The sequence below is a fragment of the Hermetia illucens genome, chromosome 2 (genome assembly GCF_905115235.1).
Source record: "Hermetia illucens chromosome 2, iHerIll2.2.curated.20191125, whole genome shotgun sequence".
Classification (NCBI taxonomy): Eukaryota; Metazoa; Arthropoda; class Insecta; order Diptera; family Stratiomyidae; genus Hermetia; species Hermetia illucens.
Window position 1 is genome coordinate 158,185,915 of NC_051850.1, and position 23,371 is coordinate 158,209,285.

Consider the following 23,371-nt stretch of genomic DNA (forward strand, 5'->3'; position numbering starts at 1 on the left):
CCAGAGAGCATGGAAGTAACCCTCCACACGATGTTGCAATATCATATCTGTTTTTGCTGAAGGATGTCACTAGAACTTAATTTTAAATTGCATATTTGTGAAACCTATTATTCTTTGCCATTTTATTAGATAGTAGATCATAATCCTTTGAAGAAACAGTTAAAATAAAGGACGCATCTGAGATTATGAATAAAGCATGCATCTGAGATTATATGAATGACGGTTTTGTCTATTAACAATCCACGAAGCGCGCTTGACATTACTGCAAAAGGTAGACCGTGTTTTAACCTGTGTGACACCGTAAGAAAGGCTTCTGGAACCCAGTCAGCCTTCTCAATTTAATTGCAGTCAATCATACCTTGCAGGAATTGAAACGGAGCTAATGAAAAACCTATAAATCCAGGTTTGACAGTACTTAGATATTTGTATCTACTAAGCATATTTATGGATAAAGACAATGTGGCAGATAGTCACTTGCAAGTATATTTGATTGCGACTCTTTCGCAACTTGCTGCAAAGATAACCGCATGGTTGGCACGAACCAGCCACGGGGCTACAGAAAGCTAAGAGAATGTTACATTACTACGTAAATCCTGGGAAAATGAGATTAGATAAAGGAGGTTTTTGCCTATAAATGGAGATACTATTCCTCTTCTAGTTTAGTATCATTTGAAAACGCTCATAGTGTACATAGAAGAGTGCGGCAAAATGGTAGTGATTCCGAAGATAACACTGAATAATGGAACCCAAATGCCGGTTTTGGGCCTTGGAACGTATCTGGTGAGTCAATCAATTATAAACTTATGAATGAGTAAAAACATTATTGTGGACATTGCTTTGCGTTTTTAATGTTTTAATTTTTCGCCAATGACGTTTATAATTGAGGTAATCTTTCGTTAATCAGATAGTCCAGATTTTGTTTATATTGTATTGTATAGTGAGCAGTTTTCACGCTTCGTCGATTTTTTATTTTAAAAATTATTTTTTTCACCAAATTGATTTCAAACGTTGTGAAATTCTGTATTAGATAGAAATAAATAGCCTTGACTTCCACTCAAAGCCTGATTTTTACAACATTAATATTTAGATCTTTTCGTAAATAAAAATTATCCTTATCAATGTTCTTTTTTAAAGATTTTTTTTGTGAAGGAATGCAGCGTTAAAAAGTAGACTTAAAGACAACAATTACACTCTATATGAAATCCAGGCCTCCAAAAACATCTCTGCTCAATACTTTCTCAAATAAAGTGCAGAATAATTAATCGTTAAACCGCACAATTTTACAATAATTCAAGCCATAATATCAGGGACGATACTGAGAAGTTTCGTGCGAATACCGCTTACATTAACAGTCTTACTTTTAGTTTCTTGGTTTGTAAAATTTGTTTATTACATTTGATTGAAAGAAATATTGAAAAATAGATTCAGGTGTAATTCCAGTTAGTTTCCGATTTGTTGAAAGTTTCAACTGATGTTGCAATTAGGTCAGCGTTCCATTTCCCAATTTTTCTTCTGGATATATCTTACAAAAATTGTAGCGGCTACGGCAGATATTTTAGACTTAAAGTTAAATCGAGCTTTTTCACCTATTATAATGTCAGGGTTCTTGTATAAGCCTGTTTACTGTTGCCACATTCGATATTTTTCCGCATCACAACAATGGCCTTGCAGCTGCTTTCTTAAGTTCCAAGGATCCTAATTTAGTCACTGAGAATGTATTACTAAAAATGAATACCTTTCAAAATTTTCTGTGGAGGGCGGTCGCTCTGAAATTGTGGAGGTGACCTGGCGGAGACATTTGATAGGAAACGTCCTTCAGGTCTAGACTCGTGATAAAGGTAGCCTTCAAGAGACCACTGAAAATCCTCCTTGATTATAGGTAAAGGTTAAACGTCCTTTTCCGCGACATTGTTCCCCTTATGCACATCAAAGCAGCGTCAGTAAAAGTATGGCGGACGAAATCCAGCCGCTTTGTGTCTTCTCGATGACTCGACCTTGGCGTAGAGGACCTTCTTGATAGTATGAAGGACTGCAAAGTGTTTTTCCGTAATGGTTACTATTAGTGGCACCGATGATGTATACATATAAGACTTGCTCGTCTTAAGCACTCCACCTCGATGGCGGGAGAACTGCCAAACATCGAGTCTTGCTGGCGGGTACGTTCTTAATTTGGTGTTGATTGGCGTTCCCGATATTTTGATTTGGACTTACAGAATGTGCAAATAAGTCCTGCACGAGTTCAAAATTTCACACAGAATCAGGATTAAGATGCAAATTCTGCGTTAATGGCGAGATGAGGAGGAATGACATGGATTCTATCCGATAACGAAACCGGGATCAGCCGACATTTTACCTACTGTCAAGAGGTTAGTGCGCCAATTAGTCTTGACAATTGCTCACCTAAAATTACTACATCAACATACGGTCGAATATCATGGCTCTGTGGAGTAGTAGGGACGACGGTTGCGAATTAGTCGCCGCGTCTGGTTTATGCATTGACGCTTCTTCCTCTAGCCGTCGGTTGTAGAATCACATTTGCCGTGCATCCGGGGACTGAATTTTGGAATGCCAAACGTTAGATATTGGAATTTGTAAGTTCTCGGTAACCAGCGGCTATAACAAAAGACGGTCACCTAAATAGTTTTCGTACGCATGTCGCATGTCAAGGCGATCCGGTGCGGCCTCACATCAAATCAAGAATATTTCAGTCATCTAATGGGTCTTTAAACTGCTCGCGAAAAGCTTCACGAAAAGAGATCCACTCGATTCGTCCGATAAGCTGGTATCCTTAGTATCAATCTGCGGCTTTAACAATGAAAAGGATGTATGAATGGTTACACACCAAGCCTAAATCCATCGTTCGAAGTTAAAGATTTGACTCGTGAAGCGGTCAGAGAATTCTTCACCCCTGCATCTTGCGTAAAGGGACCATCTCAATCCACAGGATCTTCCCTCGTGGCTTCTTACCACCACCAATCAGTACGGTATGTGGAAGAGTCAAGTTCAGCAGAGCTTGACTGACTTGGCGGATAAATCACAGGAAAGAGACGTTGGTTTCGTGGAAACTGATCGCGCACAGTCATGTTTATATATTTTTTTTAAAAAATCGAGTCCGCAAGCGAAACTTGACACTTGACAAAGGGAAGTCGAGAAGAAGAAAAGTAAAAGTCAATTTTAACTCTATCCACTTTCCCCATGAAGCTCATGCAACTTGCTGAAGCGCCATTTCAAAAACTCCCGAAAGATATCAAGGCAAAGGGGGTATCCAGGCCCCGCCTCACTTACATTGGAGACATCAGATGAGGATATGATCCATAATTTATTTTACTTGCACAATCGTGGCATTGGGGTCATGAGTTATGTAACTCCACGCGCCCTCTCGAGCCGATATTATTTTTCTTTTAAGCTTTGGGTTCATTTTCAAAACTTCTTGAAATGTTACCTCGATTAACATTTCAGGTTCTACTGTGGAGGGACCAGATTAAGGTTACTTGAATTTTCCGGTTTATAACGTGAAAGGGATTGAAATGTCCAAAAGGACCCCCTATCCCATACATACCGCTTGCCTAGTGAAGAAGACTTTTCAGTGGAGCTCCTCTGAGACACTGGCGGACCTGCACCGCCAACTTCCCCCACTATTTCTTTTCTTGAGACAGCTCTGTCTTTATGATTGGCCATAGTCAATCCGAATCCGAATCTCTAGTGAATGGGTCTTCTAGGGGTACATAATGCCGAATTGTGGAGGAACAGTGCAATTTTCTCGGAAAGCCACCGGGGAACTGAAGCTCATTGCCGGTATGAACAGTGATGCCGTTTATTTGACACGCTATTCGCCTCATTGAGGTTTATGGCTTAGATAATATTGTAGTAACCGGCGGTTTTTGGACAAAATGGAGAAAACGGTTTGTTTTAACCCGTTTTCCTTAAATTCGTTGCCAGTCAACTAACAGTAGAGGGACCGAATTTTACTCCAGAAAGTGGAAATCATGAAAATTGATCACATACATCCCAACCAAAAATGTAATCGACCTTAACTAGTGCCACTCTCAAATAAGCAATGTACTGACCAAATCATCTTCAACGAAAAGATAGGCACAGTTATAAATTTTCAGGAAATGAGAACTGATTACATGAATAATGACCCATTATTATTATTTTTGTTAAGGGAAAGTCGCACCGCGTCCTTGAAGAACTATTGTGCCCCTTTTACTGGTTATAGTGTACCTGTTGATCATAGTATCTCAAGCAGGCCAGTAACCGTTAGGAACTTTAGTATGTTCCCCACTTCCAGAAGTTTCAGCTTTGCATCTGGTATTAAGTGTTCTCCCAGATGTATCGACCTACTTTGCACAAGTGCTGGACACTGTCCCAGGACGTGCATAGAGGTTTCGTCCTCCTCCTCACAGAACCTGCAGGCAGTGTCCGTAGATATCCCTAGCTTCCCTAGGTGGTAGTTCAGCCGACAATGACCAGTGAGAATTCCCACTATGATTCGGAGGTTCTTTTTGGTGAGGTTTAAGCAATCCTTTGTGTGCATGGGTTCGTATCCCCCAATAAGCACCCTGGACTGCTCCATCCCTGGTAGGCCCGCCCAATATAGTTCCCTCAACCGTTTTTCTTCGTTTCTTAGATTCATAGCCATGAAACCGTTTCCGATTCCACAGAAGGGTTCTGGCCCGTATAAAGGCATCCCTGCTCCCTTCTTGGCTAGTTCATCCGCTGCCTCATTGCCTTCCAGCCCAGCATGGCCTGGAACCCAAAGTATCCAGACCTTGTTGGACGAGCCGAGTGTATTCAGTCTCTCAAGGCATTCCCATACCAGTTTAGAGTTCACCTGGTTGGACCTAAGTGCCTTGATCGCTGCTTGGCTATCGGTGAGAATAGCTATGTTCTGCCCCCTGTAGTTCCTTTGTAGATTAAAGGAGGCACATTTGTCTATGGCGTAAATTTCCGCCTGGAATATGCTAGTGTACCTACCCATTGGCTCAAAGTACATTTTCCTTGGACCAATGACACCGGCACCCGCTCCCTCTGCTGTGAGGGATCCGTCAGTGTACCAAGTAATCAGTTGCTGGTTTAAGCCGTATGTCACAGCCACGCTTTCCCAGTTTGTCTTGTTACTCCAACGTGTTTCAAACTTCTTATCGAAGTGAAACCTCGTTGTCATGTTGTCCCTTGGTATCAGTAATTCGGGATACCGCCTAGAAAGGATATCAATCTTCCTTCGATTTAGGCAGCTCCCCGCCTCACTCATGCTACCGGCCATCCTGAATATTGATCTCCTTGCCTGCATCTGTATGTGCAGATGGAGAGGGGTTAATCCCAGAAGGACCTCCAGGGATGCCGTTGGGCATGTCCTCATTGCCCCACTGATACACACGCAAGCCAGCCTTTGGAGCTTATGTAATTCCCTGGCTTGTGTGCTGAGTTGGGTTCTTTCTGCCCAGATTACCGCTCCATAGATAATCATTGGTCTTACTATTGCAGTATATATCCAAAGTAGTATCTTCGGGCTACAACCCCATTTTTTTCCTGCTATGGATCTGCAAGTCATCAGAGCCCTCGTGGCTTTCCGACAAGTGTTTCCGACATGTGTCTTCCAGAGTAATTTTTGGTCTAGCGTGATTCCCAAGTATTTGACCTCTGTTTCTCGTTTCACCTCCATATCATGTAATGTTATGGCTTTCAGGTGATCCAGTTTACGCCTCCTAGTGAATGGTACTATGGTGGTTTTGGTTGGGTTGATCCGCAGTCCCACCTTCCTGCACCAGGCACTAGTAACCCTTAATCCAGTTTGGATTCTATCACATAGGGTATCTTCATATTTGCCCCTACAGATTAGAACAATGTCGTCCGCGTAGCCCTGGACTTGTATTCCAGTATTAGTTAACACGTCCAGGAGTTCATCCACTACCATACTCCACATCAGCGGCGATAGTACTCCGCCCTGTGGACAGCCTTGAGTGGTGTTCATGATAATAGAATTTGTACCTGTTTGTACCTCTATTTGTCTGCTTTCTAGCATTTTGCCCATCCAGAGTGCCAGGGTGTTTCCCACTCCTTTGCGGCTCAGGGCATCCTGTATCTCTGTGTGCGATGTGTTGTCGAATGCTCCTTCGATATCCAAAAACGCGCACAGTGCAATTTCTTTTGTTTCAATGGCGTCCCGTAGTACCTCTGTCAGCTGATACAGGGCAGTTTCAGTTGACCTTCCTGCCCGGTAAGCGTGTTGACAGTGATGTAAGGGATTACGCTTTAGAACGTTAGTTCTAATATAGTTGTCTATGACCTTCTCCACCGTTTTGAGTACGAACGATGTTAGGCAGATTGGTCTGAAAGATTTATGGTGAAAAGGATCCTTTTTACCCGCCTTCGGAATAAAGACCACTTTTGCCCGTCTCCATGCCCTTGGTATGTAACCCAGTGCTATGCTCCCCCTTACCACCCTCAGAAGAGACTCTAGGATAATTCCTAGGCCCCTCTGGATAAGTGCAGGGAAAATGCCATCTGCTCCGGGAGATTTCATTGGTTGAAAGGTTCCCACTGCCCATCTTAGCCTAGCTTCTGAGCATACCTTTTTTGCTAGTTTCCAGCTCTCTTTCCTTCCCCTTTTATTCGTTGTTGGGGTGTCAGGCAGATTATTGTCGCCTGCCGCCGAGGGGTAGGACCCCGGGAAATGAGTTCTGAGAAGCAGGTGTACCCTGTCCTCCTCATTCTCGGTGAATGTCCCATCTTCCTTTTTCAAGCAGACAGAGGATATTCTCCCGTCTTTGGCTACAGCCTTGTACAGCCTAGTTGCTTCTGTGATCTTTTCAATCCCTTCACAGAATTCCCTAAAGCTGTTCCGTTTCGCTTCCCTGATGGCGTTGCTATACGCAGTCAGTGCATTTTTATACCTCCGCCAGTCCCCGGTTCGTTTTGCCCGGTTAAAGAGTTTTCGTACCTCCGTTCTCATTCTGGCTAAGTTTCTGTTCCACCATGGTACATCCCTTGATGACTTGACTGTCTTGGCCGGACAGCTGGCCTCATATGCGTCAATAATGACCCATTAACACATCATTAAATGCAGTAGAAACTATAACAGCCGAGTATGTGTTATAGTGGAGGAAAGGATGATTTCTTATCCAATGAAAGTCCATAGTTATCTAAATGATTTCAGATAGTTAAATCCAAAGTGAAAAAGCAGCTCATGTAGCGCTGTGGTATCCGTGTTTGTATTGATTATCAAGGACCCTCGATACGCTTTGGTCTGTTAGCTCATGCAACATTTGGCAATGATGAGACGGTTGGTTTTCAGCAAGAGGAAAGTATAGAACTGGACCTACATGGCATTTGTGACGTCCTCAGTTCCTTTTTAGCCTTTAGTATAGTTAACAATCTTTGGTTTATTATGTGATGCAGTCGCATTCAGAGTGAAATTATGCGGTGTTTCCAACGATTAATTAATTGAAGTAATAAAAACTTGTTGTTTCTTTTTCGTTGGTGTGGATATTTATTCTTGCAAATACCGATATTTCGGGAACCACTTTTTCGAAAAACTTGTTAGCACTGCTGAAGGGAACAAGTGGTTCCCGAAATATCGGAATTTGCAAGAATAAATATCCACACCAACGAAAAAGCAGTCGCATTGTTTAGTGGTGGCGGTGACTGTGGCAATGCCTTTTGCTGTATTTCGGCAGATGCGAGACTCTAAACGTAATTTATAATTCCTTTCGTAGAGTCCCAACCTTTGACTCTTTTGTGCAGATGTTACCATTCGGAGCACCGGCAAACTTGGCTTTGAGAACAAACTTCCTCCAGTCAGCCTTCCTGTGTTCTGTAAAAGGGTAGGAAACTTTTATAGCAAGATTTATACTGAAAAGTCGTCAGATGTTATAATTTTTTCCGTAGTGTTGATCGATCATGAACTTGGTGAACCAAAGAGAGATACATGTACTCCTTTCCTGCCTGGCCGAGTTTGACCACAGTTAGGTGGCTCAATTTCATTTCCGCACACAGGAAGTTGTACAGGTTCATCATGCCAGGGTACGTGCCTTATGTTGGTCCGATCAGGGTTTCTTCCAATGAAGGGTTCCTATATTAGTGCAATATCGATGTTTTCTTCACGGAATCGAGGAGTACTTCGAGTGCTGCAGATTTAGCCGCATTTCCTTCAGGATGGAAGATCAACTGTTTCTGTCGGACCGTAGATATCCCTCTTCTCCAAGGGCACATTCGCGGTGTTGACTGGGTTCATGTCGATATCCGGTTTTGAGCAGCAGAACACCACTTTATACTTAAATCCGAACTGCACTCTGTAGTCTACTTTTTCGGTATCTCTAAGGCCTCTCTTTTTATGGAGAATAGGCAAGGCTGGCTCTTCGTCTGGTGTTTCCTCTTGATAAGTAGTTGGTCGTCTGTTGCAACCCTATAGTTTTTAAGGAGCAGAGATTGGAGGAGCTTGCAAGCAACAGGTCTTATAGGAATCTCAGCATATGGGATAATCGTGTTCCTCACCTCACCCCCTCCCAGGTCTCCGTGCGAATTGAATTGAGGAAGTCCTTGGAGACTTGGTGTTCACATGTCATTATGTGACATCCACGGACCACCTTGGAGAAATCAAAGCGCGGATACATTAGCCCTGCTCTCTTTTACCTTCTAAAAGATGCTCGATGGCTAACTCCGACAGCAGTGGTTCATACCATCGGTATCAGTTTGCTGCTAGCGGAATTTTCATCCACTAGCCGCAACCGTAAATTACTGCCAATCACATAGCAGAAAGGCTTCGGAGTGGGTGTTTTTTCGGCCAGCCTGCTTCGCTGGCAGTAGGAGTTGGCCAAGCTGCCCTCTGCTCCTTCTGCTATCTTGCTCAACCGCAGTGGAGTGGGAAGATTTGTCTCTCTGCTGATTTTTGAAACATTTACTATTATCTTCTTAAAAATCGTCTGGTGTTTAACAAAATCCTTTTCAACCCGCTCGTCGACAATTTCGACCTTTTATTCTTTGCAATCCTATTTAGAATATGGGCGACCTTCAGATGCTGACTATTGAACAGGACTACAGCAGATTTCCGCTTCTTCGTCGGCTTTAAGTAGCTGGCATTCTTGCCGCCTTTCATTCCCCGAGTGACCCTTGATGTAGACGGTTTTGTGGAAGAAGTGCTATGGCTGGTACTGCATCCAGCGATTTCCGTTTGACGCCGGAGGTCTCCGCTATTGGTTCCAGAAAAAAGGTGCCACGGATGGCACCTGGTGTACTGCCTGTACTGTCGCAATCTTCCGACTAAATGGCCGCAACTCGTCCTCTAATGATGTACCTGGCATCAGTACCTTTTCCTTTGCTGTCCTCTATATTACAAAATTCATGCCCATATATTTGTACACCTGTAACTTGGCGAAAAAGTCCACGTTACCTACCCCAGCCCAGTCTTAATGGAAATTAAAAATGCCCAAGGCTTCCCTTAGCCACGCAGCCCTCCGTATGCGCTGTTTCCTCTTGGCTTACAGTTCTGTGGGCTTGGGTTCATCCTCCGCTAGATACGATTGCCCTTAAAAGATGATTAGCAAGCAAATAGATCTTCGTGGTTGGCTCGACCGAAGACAGTTTCTTGCAGCCACCGTGTCAGGTCATATGAGGAGATCATAATTGGACCACGTATTCATCAAATGACGCAACGAATTTGATCGTCGTACGGGGCTTATAACAAAAGACTGGAGATTTATAGATTTCCAGTTATGTAAATCCCCGAAATTTCGAGAATCGAAATTCTTAGGCGTATTTTAAAATATTCTCACATTCTTGATTCTAAAACTGTACACCTGGAAACCATCTGTGGTCGAAATTTTTAACTAAAGATACATTTACATTAACGACATGACTTCGAATTTTGTCTAATGCCTTTCTATTTTTCAGGGTAAATCGGAGGATATTTACAATGCGGTGAAATACGCTATAGAAATAGGATATCGTCACATTGATACTGCTTTTTATTATCAAAATGAAGCCGACGTAGGTAGAGCCATTAGAGAGAAAATTGATCAAGGCTTGGTGAAACGAGAAGATATCTTCTTGGTTACAAAGGTATTCGCTTCCTCGGGAAACGAAATTAGATGTTTTAGTAAAAAATAAATAATTGAAAAAACTTTAGTTGTCACCAATTCATAACGAACCATCAAAAGTTGAGTATGCATGCCAGAAGTCCTTGGAGAATTTAGGACTAGATTACATTGATTTATACCTGATCCATTTCCCCGCTGGTCTCGATTATTATGATGATAAAGTACAGGGACCACTAAACGAGAAGGCCAATGTGAGATTCAAGTAAGTTTAGAATGATGTCGGTGAAACCTGCCCTCAGCAAATTGACAATCCTAACAGTTTTTCTGCTATATACATATAACAAATCCTTTCACAGCGATGCAGACTATGTGGACACATGGAGAGAAATGGAGAAATTGGTTAAAAAAGGTTTAGTGAAGAGTATTGGAATTTCAAATTTTAATAGTGAGCAGACGCAACGAATTCTGGATATCTGTAAAATTAAACCAGTTGTAAATCAAGTAAGTAGTGTTTGATATTTTGTGGTTGAATTCGAAGATTTTTAGTAGAAAAAGTGGCCTATCAGATATACATTCATCTTTCCTTGAGCCAAACACAAAACATTATTTTCTGCGAAGTGCAAGGGATATATGAAATAATAGCAACCAATAGTCCAACTATGAGCCAAATGAAGTATCTACTATCATGTTTCATTTTAGGTGGAATGCCATGTCGAACTGAACCAAAAGAAGCTTATAGAGTTCAGCAAACAACGTGATATAGTCATAACTGCCTACTGCCCATTGGGACGTCCAAATCCCGCTGAGAAAAAGCCTGCATTCCTTTACGACGATAGGTTTATCGCCATTTCCCAAAAATACAAGAAAACTCCAGCACAAATTGCATTGAAATATTTGGTAAGCTGACGATATTTTCTTCTTAGCTTCTTCCTTAATTATATACATATGATTTCTTTCCAGATACAAATTGGTGCGGTACCAATCCCCAAATCAACAACTAACACGCGAATTGCAGAAAATATAGATTTGTTCGATTTTGAATTGCCTAAAGATGATATGAGTATATTGGATACTTTCAACACAGGAGATAGGATCTGCAAGTTCGAATTGTGGGCAAACCATCAATATTATCCATTTTCTATTGAGTTTTGAATGAATGAATAAGATATTTAATAAATGTTTAGTGGTTTTCAAATGTTGAAAAAAAAAGAGAAAAAGTGTGAGTTATCTATTATGGTGGAATGGTGTTAGAAAAACAATAATTATAAAATTGGTCACCCCAGGAACAGTATGTTATGCATTCCAGGCACTTCAAAACAAATTAGGGATTTGGGGTGGGTCGTTTTCGACACTACAATCCCCACCAACCAAATTTATCACGAATCTTTTAGTCAGTGTGTGGGACCGCAACAATACCAGCTTGACCGCGCACAAACATTGACATTGACAAATTTGACATTGTCGTGAATGAAAACGTACGATGTTTTTTCTATCTCAGATCTCAGATTTTCAGGAGGCGAGTTGAGACTCAGGGGCATCCGCTGGAGGATACGAAGAAAGGGCAAGACCTCCAAACAAAACATCGAAATTGGTTTTCTGAACTTGTGGGATACTCTTTGATATCAAATTCGCTACTGGTTACTAGATATTAACTTCAAAAAGTCGGACACAAAGTGAAAATTAATCTTTCGCTAACTTATATTCAGGCTCTAACTGTTATTCGGGCTGTAGCAACGATTGTTCATGTGAGCAACCCTTTTGAAGCATAGGCAAGCAAGGGAGGGGGGGGCTTTTTTTGGTACCTTTGAATCCCAAGTGGAAGCCATCCATTCTCGTGCCTACTGTAATTGCGCGAAATGGGACGCCTTTCTAGGATTCTCTAGGGGTACGACGCTGCTTCTATTACAATGATGGCATCCCTAGTGTTGCAATGTCCGCATTGCGGTCTACCAAAGAAGTGGAGGAAGCGATCATCTGGAGATGTTGCTCGAAGAGTTCACTTGCGAACCAAACCATGAATACACCTTATTATGGACCTTCATGGTAAAGTTCTTTATTTTTTTGGGCTAACTATACCCTCGTGGTTAACTTCGATCAACATTGATGTCCTTTTGACCACCATACAATCGTCTAACATTCGATGAAGCTGGGAAAAATAGCTACAAATAAACGTTGAAAGCAACAATAGCATGAAATACCACTGATCAACTCAAAACACTAAATTTAGGAGAAAACAATTTTGAAATCATTAATAATGTGGGAATTACAAGGTGATGTTGATGGCTGGCAATAGAAATTCAATAAAAGCTTTGTATATTAGCTTTATATGTTTATTTGAATGCAAAATTTGACCTGCCGTCGACAATCACAACCGATAAGGCAATTTCAGTTTATAAAAGCCGGTTTTCTCGAAACGTTACACCGTGGGTTCAAAGCTCTTACGGTATAAGGTAATGATGTGGCCAGTCCTTATGTATTCCCCGGAGACTTGGGGGCTCAACAAGACCGGGTTTGAAAGAAGAATCTTTCGAAGTTTTTTGAGCCTTCTACAGGAAAATGGATGACTCCGCAGTGTATATAATGAAATCTACGATTAATACCCAGACCGTCTGTTCATTTATAAAATCTGGCTGGATAGGCTAAGGTTGGCTAGTTACCAAATTTTGATGGGGGATGATAATTAACTTGGAAAGTCCTGTGGACTTGGCAATGTCAATGGTAAAAAAAAATGACGTGGCAGACCCTGCCTCGGAAGTAGGCCAGGATGACAGACAGCTTTTGGGGATATTGAATTGGTGAACCTCGACACAAAACCGGGGTCCTTGGAGTGCCTTATAAGGCAGACTTAAAGCGGATACCGGTAGCTGCGCCATTCATGATGATGAAAGGTAAATGAGAACAAAATGAATGTTATAAAGGGAACTAGAAGAAAGCCAATCAGAATGGCTACCTTCGCCATAGATGATCGTAAGACGTTTGAGAGAGGTGGAGTCACAATAATCTAAATGGCGGTATAGAGGGTGTAAGTCGCGTATATTTCGCGTGGACTAATATCTGCTGTTAATTCGGGAAATTGATGCGACTTACGGACTAGCAACCTACAAGTCTAGTATCTTATCTACATTTCAAAAAAGGTTACTATTGATCGGAAGTGGGTAGATTTTCGGCAAAGGTCTCTTATTTTCTATTTAACAAAATTTGTAGTAAGCGTTCAGGTAACGTTTTGGAATATTAAATTAAAATCAGAAATTTTTTTGGAAACACTCATTTTTCTACAATTATTTGTTGTCTTTTTCTGTACTAAAATTGGAATGAGGAAAATCATTTCTGAATGTCTTGTCCATGGTTTTCGCCTCACGAACCGCGCGGCTAGAGTCTCGATATTTAATTATATACTAATCGTCTCCTCCCCTTCGTGGTCTGATTTGATTATGATTCAAGTTAAGGTTGTATGATTGGTAAGTTTTCACAAGGAGGCGGTGGCTACTGGAAACCATTTTCTGACCAAGAGTGCATAGGACCGGGTTAAGAGTAGGCTCATCCAACTAATGAGAATCTGTTTGCTTGTTGATCATGTGTTAGGGGCAAGCGGATCTGGTTGGGAATGAGCCGAGGCAACAAGCCGGCGATTTTCCTAACAGGGGCTAACAAGACCCCAAGCCAAGTTCGATGAGGACCACTTCTGTTTTTTCCTCCGTGAAGTGTTAGACCAGAGCTCTCTAGCCAACTTTTAACAGCACTGATTGCCTCGCTTGAGTATAACTCAGCATTTTCCAGAAGCTTTGCGACAACAACCAGCGCTATGTCGTCAGTGTAATCCACCACTCTAGCTTCCCTCGGTAGGGGAAGATTGAGTATATCGTTTTACATGATGTTCCACAGTAGTGGGCCCAATACGGAGCCTTGCGGGACACCATCGTAAACAACGTACTCCTAGGGTCCGTCATCAGAGTATGCCAGAGCCTCCTTTCATTTAAATAACTATCGATGATAGCCGCGAGATAGGCGGGAATAGCAGACTTCCCTAGGGCTTTTCGTATTAGATCCCAATTGGTCGAACAGAATGCATTTTTCGCGTCCAGGGTTACTACCACGCAATATTTGCTAGTACTACCCTTTCCGTGAATTGCAAATTCGACCAAGCCAGTAACCAATTTGATGACATCAATGGTTGATCTGGTATACGGAACCCATACTGCCGATCTGAAAGGTCGCCTTGGCTCTCGACAATTAGTACTTTTCGAAACTGGTTCCATATTTAATATTGTGTGAAACATATGGGAGTGAGGGCTCAAAATATCATCATCAGCATGCTTATGTGTGTAAGTTCAGCCCGTCTCTTTTCGTCTCACTAAATGTTCTACTGATTATTCCTTGTAGCTGTTCATCTTCGTGGTGCTGAGGATATATTCTTTCTGCTTCCCGAAGTTTTCCTCAGTAAGCGGGACCAGCACGGAGTACTGTTATTTGGTTATGTTGTCTCATTGTTTAGCTGACAGTTGAAGTTCTAAATTATTCTTAGGTTATGATATGTCAGGTGAGCAATGACATTCACCATATTTCTACTAAATGTCATGTCACCGGTTACGAGGGATGCTTCTCTATGTTAGCGTTACATACATATTTTTTAATCATGCTTGGGCTCTCAAGTGAATTATGTATATATTTTGTATCCCACATATATTTCTTTTTCTTTGCTCAATAAAAAACTCTGAAATCTGAATCTGTGCTGCTAATTGAAAAGCAGTAGTAGCTGCTGAAATCCACGAAAGCTTTCGTGGTTTTCAAAGTTTCTTCATGCCTAATGCAATGCTACATATACTGGTCAAATAAGATTAGATAAAGTAACTTTTCACCTACGTATAAATAGAGGGTTTCTGCCTCTCTTAGCTCAGTATAACTTGAAGACGGTCATAGTGTAGAAGAGTGTCAGGCAAAATGGTAGTGATTCCGAAAATAACACTCAATAATGGGACCCAAATGCCGGTTTTGGGGCTTGGAACTTATCGGGTGAGTTAATCAATTGTAATTTTGTGAATGAGTTAAATCGTTATGGTTGACAATGTTTTTGATGTTGAAATGTTTGAATGCATTCTCGATTATGTTTATCAATGAGATAATCTTTGGTAGACCGTATCGTCTAGATATGTATATATTGAATCGAATGACGAACAATTTTCATAACATTGATGAGTTTGGACTGCAAGATTTTGTATAAAAAAAGTCCATTTTCAACGTAAATTTCAAACGCTTGTGAAATTCTATATCAGAGAAAAGTAAATATGGTCCATCTTAATTTGAAGCCAGATTTTTACAACATTAATGTAAGACGACAAGTATTCGTCGAAATGTATATTTTTTCCGGAAACAATAAATATTGATTCAATTTCGAATTTATAGTTTTAAGAATTTGTACTTGCGAAAGTAATATTAGAGTAGTTTTAAACATACATCTATCTACATTGTATTAGTTTCTTTTGTAAATTTTTACTAAAGCAATATAAGCCATAATATATGGCATGATATTGAAAAGTTTGATGCAAATCGTACTATTATTAACAAGGTTGTGTCTTTTTCTACAAATATATTGCGTCTTAGAATATTGATATCGCTTTAACATGAATTGTCTGAAATGCTTATATACCTGCACATTTCGAGTTATTTTTCGCTATATGCAAACTGCTAGAAAATCAATCTAGAAACACGCTCAGCTCAGTAGGCAAAATGAAGTTGAAGCAAAACGGGTTACGTTTCATGATCAAAGTTAAGCGGTGTTGGCCACGATCAGTATTTAAATGGGGGACACCTTTCTAATTGGAACAAAACATTATTAGAATCGAGTCGATGTCTGCCTGTTCAGCTGTCTGTCTGTCACACCCGATTTATTCGGAAGCGGCTAGACCGATTGTGACGAAAGTTGGTTTGAAATTTTGCCAGAAACCCCCTTAAGTTCATGCTACAAGTACCAAGTGATATAATGGACAATATAAGGCATAACTTTGAGAAGTTTGAAGGAAATCTGAGTGTAATTACGCGGCATTTCCAGCGATTAAATTATTTGAAATAATAAAGACCTGTTTTTCCTATTCGCTAGTGTTGATTTATATTTTGCAAATACCGATATTTCGGGAACTACTTGTTCCCTTCATCAGTGCTAACAAGTCTGAGCAGGCTTGTTTTTATTTCAAATAATTTGAAGGAAATCCAACTATTATTAACAAAGTTAGAAGGTGAATCACTGTCTTAAAATATTGATTGACAAAAGGTCATATGATGACAATATAGCCGGCTTATACAAAGTATTCTAACTGTATGATGTTTCAGCGATATTAATTTTCAATGTAAGATTAAAAACAAGTCGAAAACGACTGGTCAATTTTAAAAATGTAGAAAACATACTATTATTAACGTTATTTGAGCTGAAATCGGTATGGTGGGTATTTATAGTGGCAACTTCGTTACCTATTTTGAGATTTTTCGGCTGGCTTTTTGGGCCCATGAAAGAAAGAATCATTTTTCATCCTCTACAAGTACTAATTGAGACCTTAAATGATTTATTATCGCACATGACTACATTCGGTGAAAAAAATTGTACACCCCACTCTTGCCAGAACACAAGTCTACAAGGGATACATGAGGACTGGCAAGATCATAGTCTTGTACAGTAAGAGCCTTGATCCTATGGGGAGACATTTCAAATGAAACAGTTTTTGTAAGCTGAAATAGGCTTTGTTCGTAGCCAACAATCGTGTACTTAGCTCGTTACATTTATACATAGTTTATCAAACCGGTTACTTTTGTATGGTACTGATATTCAAAGTCTTTGAATTCAAGAAATTCACAAAAGTGAAAACTTTGACCTAACTCTGTTAGTAATAGTGTGATTTCCAACAAACTTAGTAGTATTATGCCCGATATTATATCCTATATTAATCCAAAAGTTGATGATTCTAGGATAAACATAGTCTTCCCAGTCAATTTCTAGGAAAAATACTTATTATAAATATGGTGACATACTATTATTAACTTTATTTAAACAGGTGTCGGTATGGAGAATATTTGAGACCTAGATACCATGTCTATATTTCTCTTCAGATATTTGGGTTGAGTAGTTTCTGAGAACGAGTCCTTGAAGAAACTGACGCTTTCCGACCCCCGGACTCCTCGCCTTTGCGACCAGTGTCAAAACTAATATCTGTTTCGGAAAGCACTAATGCAGACTTTTATGTGACTTCCCACACGACTATATTCGGTGAAAAAAATTTGACACCCCCCTTTTGTATATATAGGAGTCCCCCCCCCTTAAACTCCATCGGGAACTTTGTTATTCACTGCATGCAATGGGAGGATTCACAGATCCCACCTTTCGTGTCAATAAGAGTACTCGGTCAAATTATTGGTGGAATGAAGAAATCGCGGAGATTGGGACTGCATGCTTTCGAGCTAGAAGGATCTGCCAAGGATGAAGAGAGAATGGGGAGCGCAGAAAACCTAAACAAGCATTGGACGTCTAGACCATACCTGCGATAACTGAGGAGGAACTTGAGGATGTTTGCTGAAAATCGGTGATAATAAAGTTCACGGGTTGGATGCTCTTCCCAACAGAGCTCTTAAACTCGCTATTAAGATCAGACCCGACTAGTTTATCAGCGTATTTGAAACATGCTGCATGGTAGAAAGAAATTTCTTCGCTCGGTGGAAGAGGCAAAAATTAGTTTCGCTTCCTAAGCTCAATAAGTAACCGTGACATCCATCATCATACCGCCTGATTTGACTTATCGACACGGTAGGAAAGGTGCTCGAAAGGGCCACTTACAATAGACTTTTCCCTGTCACAGAATAAAGGATAGACTATCGGAGGGACAATTTGAATTTCGACAAGCCCACTCAACGATCTATGCCGTTGATGTGGTTCTGAATCTAGCTCGATGTCTTCAAAAAAAAAGGTAGTGCAGTGGTCACGTTAGTTGTCAAAAATGCCTTCAATTCAGTCAGCTGGGAGTGAATAAAAAGCTTGAAAATTAAACCTCAGTGTTGGGATACATAAATATCACGTTTTACAGAAAAGAACCCAACACTGAGGTTTAATTCCTTCCCGTGCCAAAGGAGGCCACGATAACCGGTTTCGCAGATGATCAAGCCGTAGTTGTCTTCGCAAAATAACATAAAGACGTTGAAGTGTACACTAACGAAACCTTTTCCGTTTAGCTTGACCTTGTGGAACAAGCGACGGAGGCGGTATTGATTACGCACCGGAGGAATAAGAATACGATTAGTATTCATGTTCCTCGCCATCTCATCACTTCGTAGCCTGTTATCAAATACCTGGAGGGGATACCAGGACTATGCTTGTGAGAAAGCGGCAAATATCAGCGTACCATTGGCGGGGATGTTGTCTAACATTGGAGACTAAAGATACAGTCGCTAGTTATTTGTAGTGGGAGCGGTTCGCTCTACAGAATTATACGCGGCACCAGTTTGGGAGGAAACAGTAGCGTGTGAGAGTAATTGGAGGAGAGTAAACATGACTTACCGTTTAGTGGCGCTAAGGGTGTGCACCTTCAGAAAAATTTCAGCGTGTTTTATTGCGGGAATAATCCCGATGGATATTTAGAAAATTTAGAAATTTAGAAAGGCGGAGCGCGCTAGAAAAATGTGAAGAACGGAGCGCTTGTTTGCTTAAAGCGCAGTCTCCCTCGCGAAATAATGCTTCGCGGAGGAGAAAAGGGGGAAGGGGGTGGTTTTAAACAAAACCTTAAAAAACAGTTCGGTTGTATTAACCCAATGTTTGAGTTACTAATGTGATAGTGTCTAAAGTGGTCTATGAAAAAAGTAATCTGCGACTCTATGCGCAATGTCTATTGATTGCCGACGAATCAATATCAGTATTCCGATAAAGGTATTGCTGTATTCATTGATACGACAACGCAGAGCAAACCCCTTTTGGGAAGAGCAATTTGAATTTATGTCACTATCCGATTCAGTGTTTTTCAAATTAGCCACATAATTTGTTATATATAGTGTCTGTGCCACTTCGGAAATCTTTTGTGAATTAGCAAGCGCCACCCCCTCGTATTTTCTCCAGGAGATGCCGAGAAACTTCTGAGGTTCCTTACGCCACAATCTCTTTCTCTATTCCGGACTGTACTAGTAAATTCTCGTTAGCATGAATTTCATCACTATATCGTCAAAAATGCCTCTTTACAATTTTTCTATGGTCAGTGCAGTCCCATATTGATTGCGAATGTTTTCATTTCGGAAGTAATCGTAGCGCAATACGCCACGGATCGAACACAGCATTTTTGTCTCCATAACCGCGAAGCGGAGTTCATTGTCTCGGGCAGTCGGCCAGCATTCAAGACCATAGAGACCGACACAACAAATGACATTATGATAGATGTCGGATCTGAGACGTTCGTTGATGTGTCGATCACAGAGAATACTCGTTGTGGAACACCACTTCGTCTAGGTTGTACGATTTGCAGACGATTTTGACTAATCGTTCGGAATTGCCCTTGGTATGAGGTTCTTCCAAAATATCGTGGATGTCCAGGGCGACAGTATCTATGGAGAGAGCAAAGAGGAGTAGGAAAGGGTGCATCTTTGACAAAAATTGACAGATTGATATGCGTGTCGGATGAGTCTCCTTCAGACGTGTCTCGAATTGTGTCATTAGTTGTTACCAGTCACCCTATCCCTACTAAAACTGCTTAAAATTTTCACTGATTTCATCAATAATTTTGAAAGGGACACTTATTTGATTAAATTTTGGAAATTATTTCAGGGCAAATCTGATGAAGTTTACAATGCGGTGAAATACGCTATTGAAATAGGATATCGTCACATCGATACTGCGTATTATTACGACAATGAGGTTGAGGTTGGAAAAGCGATTAGAGAGAAAATTGACCAAGGTTTGGTGAAACGGGAAGATATCTACTTGGTTACGAAGGTATTCACTTACGAGTGAAATGAAATGAATTTTGTGAAAAATTAATGATAATGAATTTTAGTTGGCATCGATTCATCACGAACCGTCAGTCGTTGAGTATGGATGTCGGACATCCTTGGAGAGTTTGGGACTAGATTACATTGATCTATATCTGATCCATTTCCCAGTTGGTGTTGATTCCCCTGATCGTAAGACGCATGCAGTAGACGAAAAGGGCAATGTGAAATATAAGTAGGTGTAAAGTGGTTTCAGTGAAACGCGCTCTTCGCAATTTTACAATCCTAACTATTTCATTAATTTTTTGTCTTAATTACTTTTTTAACATTTTAGCGATGTAGACTATGTGGACACGTGGAGGGCAATGGAGAAATTGGTTGAAAAGGGTCTAGTGAAGAGCATTGGACTTTCAAACTTCAATAGCGAGCAAACGAAGCGAATTTTGGATATTTGTAAAATTAAACCAGTTACAAATCAAGTAAGTAGTATTTCAAACGTTACGTTAGATCTTCATGATTTGTGGTCCTGAAATGTTCACCTTAAAATCTAAAATTTGCCAAAATTAATCACAAAACATTATTTTCGGTGAATTATAAAGGATCTATTTAATAAAAAGTTAATTAGTAGTCCATTTATGAGCCAAATAGACTATCTATTATCATATTTCATTTTAGGTGGAATGCCATATCGAACTGAACCAAAAGAAGCTCATAGAGTTCAGCAAAAAACATGATATAGTCATCACCGCCTACTGTCCTTTAGCTCGTCCAAAGCCTGCAGAGAAAAAACCGGCATTTCTTTTCAGTGACAAGCTTATCGCAATTTCCAAAAAATACAACAAAACTCCAACCCAAATTGCGTTGAGATATTTGGTGAGTTCAATTTTGTTTCTCAATGCTTCATTATTGATTTAATGATACAATTTCTTTTCAGATACAAATTGGCACAGTACCAATCCCCAAATCAGTAACCAATACGAGAATTGCGGAAAATATAGATTTATTCGACTTTGAATTATCCGCAGATGATATGAGTGTATTGGATTCTTTGAACACAGGACAAAGGATCTGTAAATTCGAGTCTTCTGCAAATCATAAATATTATCCACTTTCTATTGAGTTTTGAATTGTTCTGTTCAAGATACCAAGGAAATCTTTAAAAATTAACTTTGTTATTTGAATGTTGAAAAAAGGATAATTGTGTTGATTAAATACTTTCTATTGTTTTAACTGTCTTTTTGCACGGAAGTTGGTAAAAGCGGCTCCGAATTAGTCGCTCTTTTCATTACTTTCATCATTATTAACGGCGCAACAACCGGTATCCAGTCTAGGCCTGCCTTAGCAGCAACTCCAGACATCCAGAACTCCAGGGGTCCACCAATTCGATAATCCTAAAAGCTGTCTGGCGTCTTGACCTACACCATCGCTCTATCTAAGGCAGGGCCTGCCTCGTCATACAGATTAAGTAACCCGCCCACCTCAACCTGTTGAGCTGGATTTTATCCGCAACCAGTCATGGTATTGCTTATAGATTTCGTCGTTATGTAGGTTACGGAATCGTCCATCCTCATGTAGGGCACAATTCTTCGGAGTATTCCTCTCTCGAACGCGACCAAGAGTTCACAATTTTTCTTGCTAAGAACCCAAGCCTCCGAGGAATACATGACGACTGGCAAGATCATAGTCTTGTACAGTAAGAGCTTTGACCCTATGGTGAGACGTTTCGAGCGGAACAGTCTTTGTAGACTGAAATAGGCTCTGTTGGCTGACACAACCGTGCGCTGATTTCATCGTCATAGCTGCTTTCGGCTATGATTTTCGACCCTAGATAGGAGAAATTAATAACAGTCTCAAAGTTATAGTTTCCTGTCTTCATTGTTTTCGTTTGACCAGTGCGATTCGATGTTGTTCGTTCTTTCGGTTTTGGCGCTGACGTTGCCACCATGTACTTCGTCTTGCCTTCATTAATGTGCAGCCCAAGATCTCGCACTTATAGCCGGCTGCTCGATCTGGATGAAGGCAGTTTGTACGTCTCGGATCGTTCTTCCCATGATGTCGATATCGTCAGCATAGGCCAGTAGTTGGGTGGATTTCAAGAGGATCCTCAGCATCACGAATCACTTTCTCGAGGGCCAGGTTAAAGAGGACACATGATAGGGCATCCCCTTGTCGTAGACCGTTGTTGATGTTGACTGGTCTTGAGAGCCTTCCTGCTGCTTCGCGCATTGATCAGGGTCAGCCTAGTCAGTCCTATCAATATTGTCGGGATACTGAATGGCCGTGTACAGTTTTGGCTGTTGGTTGTGCTATCATAGGCGCCTTTAAAGTCGACGAAATGATGGTGCAACTGACATCCATATTCCATCGCTTGCCGCATAGAGAAAATCTGATCTGTTGCTGATTTGCCTGGAATGTCTTGGTGTGGAATGTCTTTGGTATGGGTCAATGATGTTCTGGGCGTATGGAGCTATCCGGCTTAGTAAGATAGCGGAGAATATCTTATAGACGGTACTCAGCAACGTGATACATCTATAATTGCTGCACTGTGTGATATCTCCCTTTTGATGTATGAGGCGGATAATGTCTCTTTGCCAGTCGTCAGGCATTGATTTGCTATCCCGCAACTTGACCATAAGTTGTGCCTCCATATTTAACCAATTCGGCTGAAATTCCATCAGCTCCTGGCGACTTACGGTTTTTAAGCCGATGGATTGCACGGACTATTTCTTCTATGTTTGGTGGTGGCAACATTTGTCCGTCGTCTTCATTTGGTGGGACCTCCAACTCGCTGATATTCTGGTTGTTAAGCAGTTCATCAAAATGCTCAACCCATCGCTCCAATATGCCCATTATGCCGGAAATCAGATTTCCCTCTTTTTCTCGGCGGGAAGAGCATCAAGGTGTTTAAGGCTTCATCCTGCTGATTTGTTGGTAAAACTTGCGCGCCTAGTGCGGTTGCTCCCTGTACTTTTCCAGTTCACAGACCTGTTGACTCTCCCAGACTTCTTTTTTCCGTCGGCGCGTGCCTGCGTTCTTTGAGAATGCAACATTAATCCCTTCCATTACCAGCTTCGGTGTCCGGATAGCTGAGTGGTTAGAGCACAAGGCTATCGTACGGAAGGTCGCGGTTCAAGTCTCACTGATGGTAGTGGGATTTGTATTGTGATTTGACGTCGGATACCAATCGACTCAGCTGTGAATGAGTACCTGAGTCAAATCAGGGTAATAAACTCGGGCGAACGCAATGCTGACCACATTACCTTTTAGTGTACCGTTACGGTCTTGAATGAAGTGCCCTAACACACTTCAAGGCCCTGATCCAATATGGATTGTTACGCCAACGATTATTATTATTATATTACGAGATTTAGTTAGTTAGTTTAGTT

General features: G+C 41.0%; 2 protein-coding genes across 2 annotated transcripts; both read left to right on the forward strand.

Moving 5' to 3' along the window:
- The first annotated feature begins 697 nt into the window (after positions 1–697).
- LOC119650038 (aldo-keto reductase family 1 member B1-like) lies at positions 698–11,233 on the forward strand. Its single transcript, XM_038052520.1, has 6 exons — positions 698–780; positions 9,892–10,059; positions 10,127–10,299; positions 10,394–10,538; positions 10,737–10,934; positions 10,998–11,233. The coding sequence occupies exons 1-6, from the start codon at positions 709–711 to the stop codon at positions 11,187–11,189; spliced, it is 948 nt and encodes a 315-aa protein (XP_037908448.1). The 5' UTR covers positions 698–708; the 3' UTR covers positions 11,190–11,233.
- Positions 11,234–14,899: 3,666 nt separating this feature from the next.
- On the forward strand, positions 14,900–21,215 carry LOC119650039 (aldo-keto reductase family 1 member B1-like). The gene is made up of 6 exons (XM_038052521.1): positions 14,900–15,047; positions 19,822–19,989; positions 20,051–20,220; positions 20,320–20,464; positions 20,661–20,858; positions 20,920–21,215. Exons 1-6 carry the CDS (start codon positions 14,976–14,978, stop codon positions 21,109–21,111), a joined length of 945 nt encoding a protein of 314 aa, XP_037908449.1. The 5' UTR covers positions 14,900–14,975; the 3' UTR covers positions 21,112–21,215.
- Positions 21,216–23,371: the final 2,156 nt, after the last annotated feature.

Coding starts and splice junctions, on each gene's coding strand:
- LOC119650038 (XM_038052520.1), top strand. CDS start 709: ATGGTAGTGATTCCGAAGATAACACTGAATAATGGAACCCAAATGCCG. Junction 10,300..10,393: donor AAGGCCAATGTGAGATTCAA/GTAAGTTTAGAA, acceptor ATCCTTTCACAG/CGATGCAGACTATGTGGACA. Junction 10,935..10,997: donor AAATTGCATTGAAATATTTG/GTAAGCTGACGA, acceptor ATTTCTTTCCAG/ATACAAATTGGTGCGGTACC.
- LOC119650039 (XM_038052521.1), top strand. CDS start 14,976: ATGGTAGTGATTCCGAAAATAACACTCAATAATGGGACCCAAATGCCG. Junction 15,048..19,821: donor TGGGGCTTGGAACTTATCGG/GTGAGTTAATCA, acceptor AAATTATTTCAG/GGCAAATCTGATGAAGTTTA. Junction 20,859..20,919: donor AAATTGCGTTGAGATATTTG/GTGAGTTCAATT, acceptor ATTTCTTTTCAG/ATACAAATTGGCACAGTACC.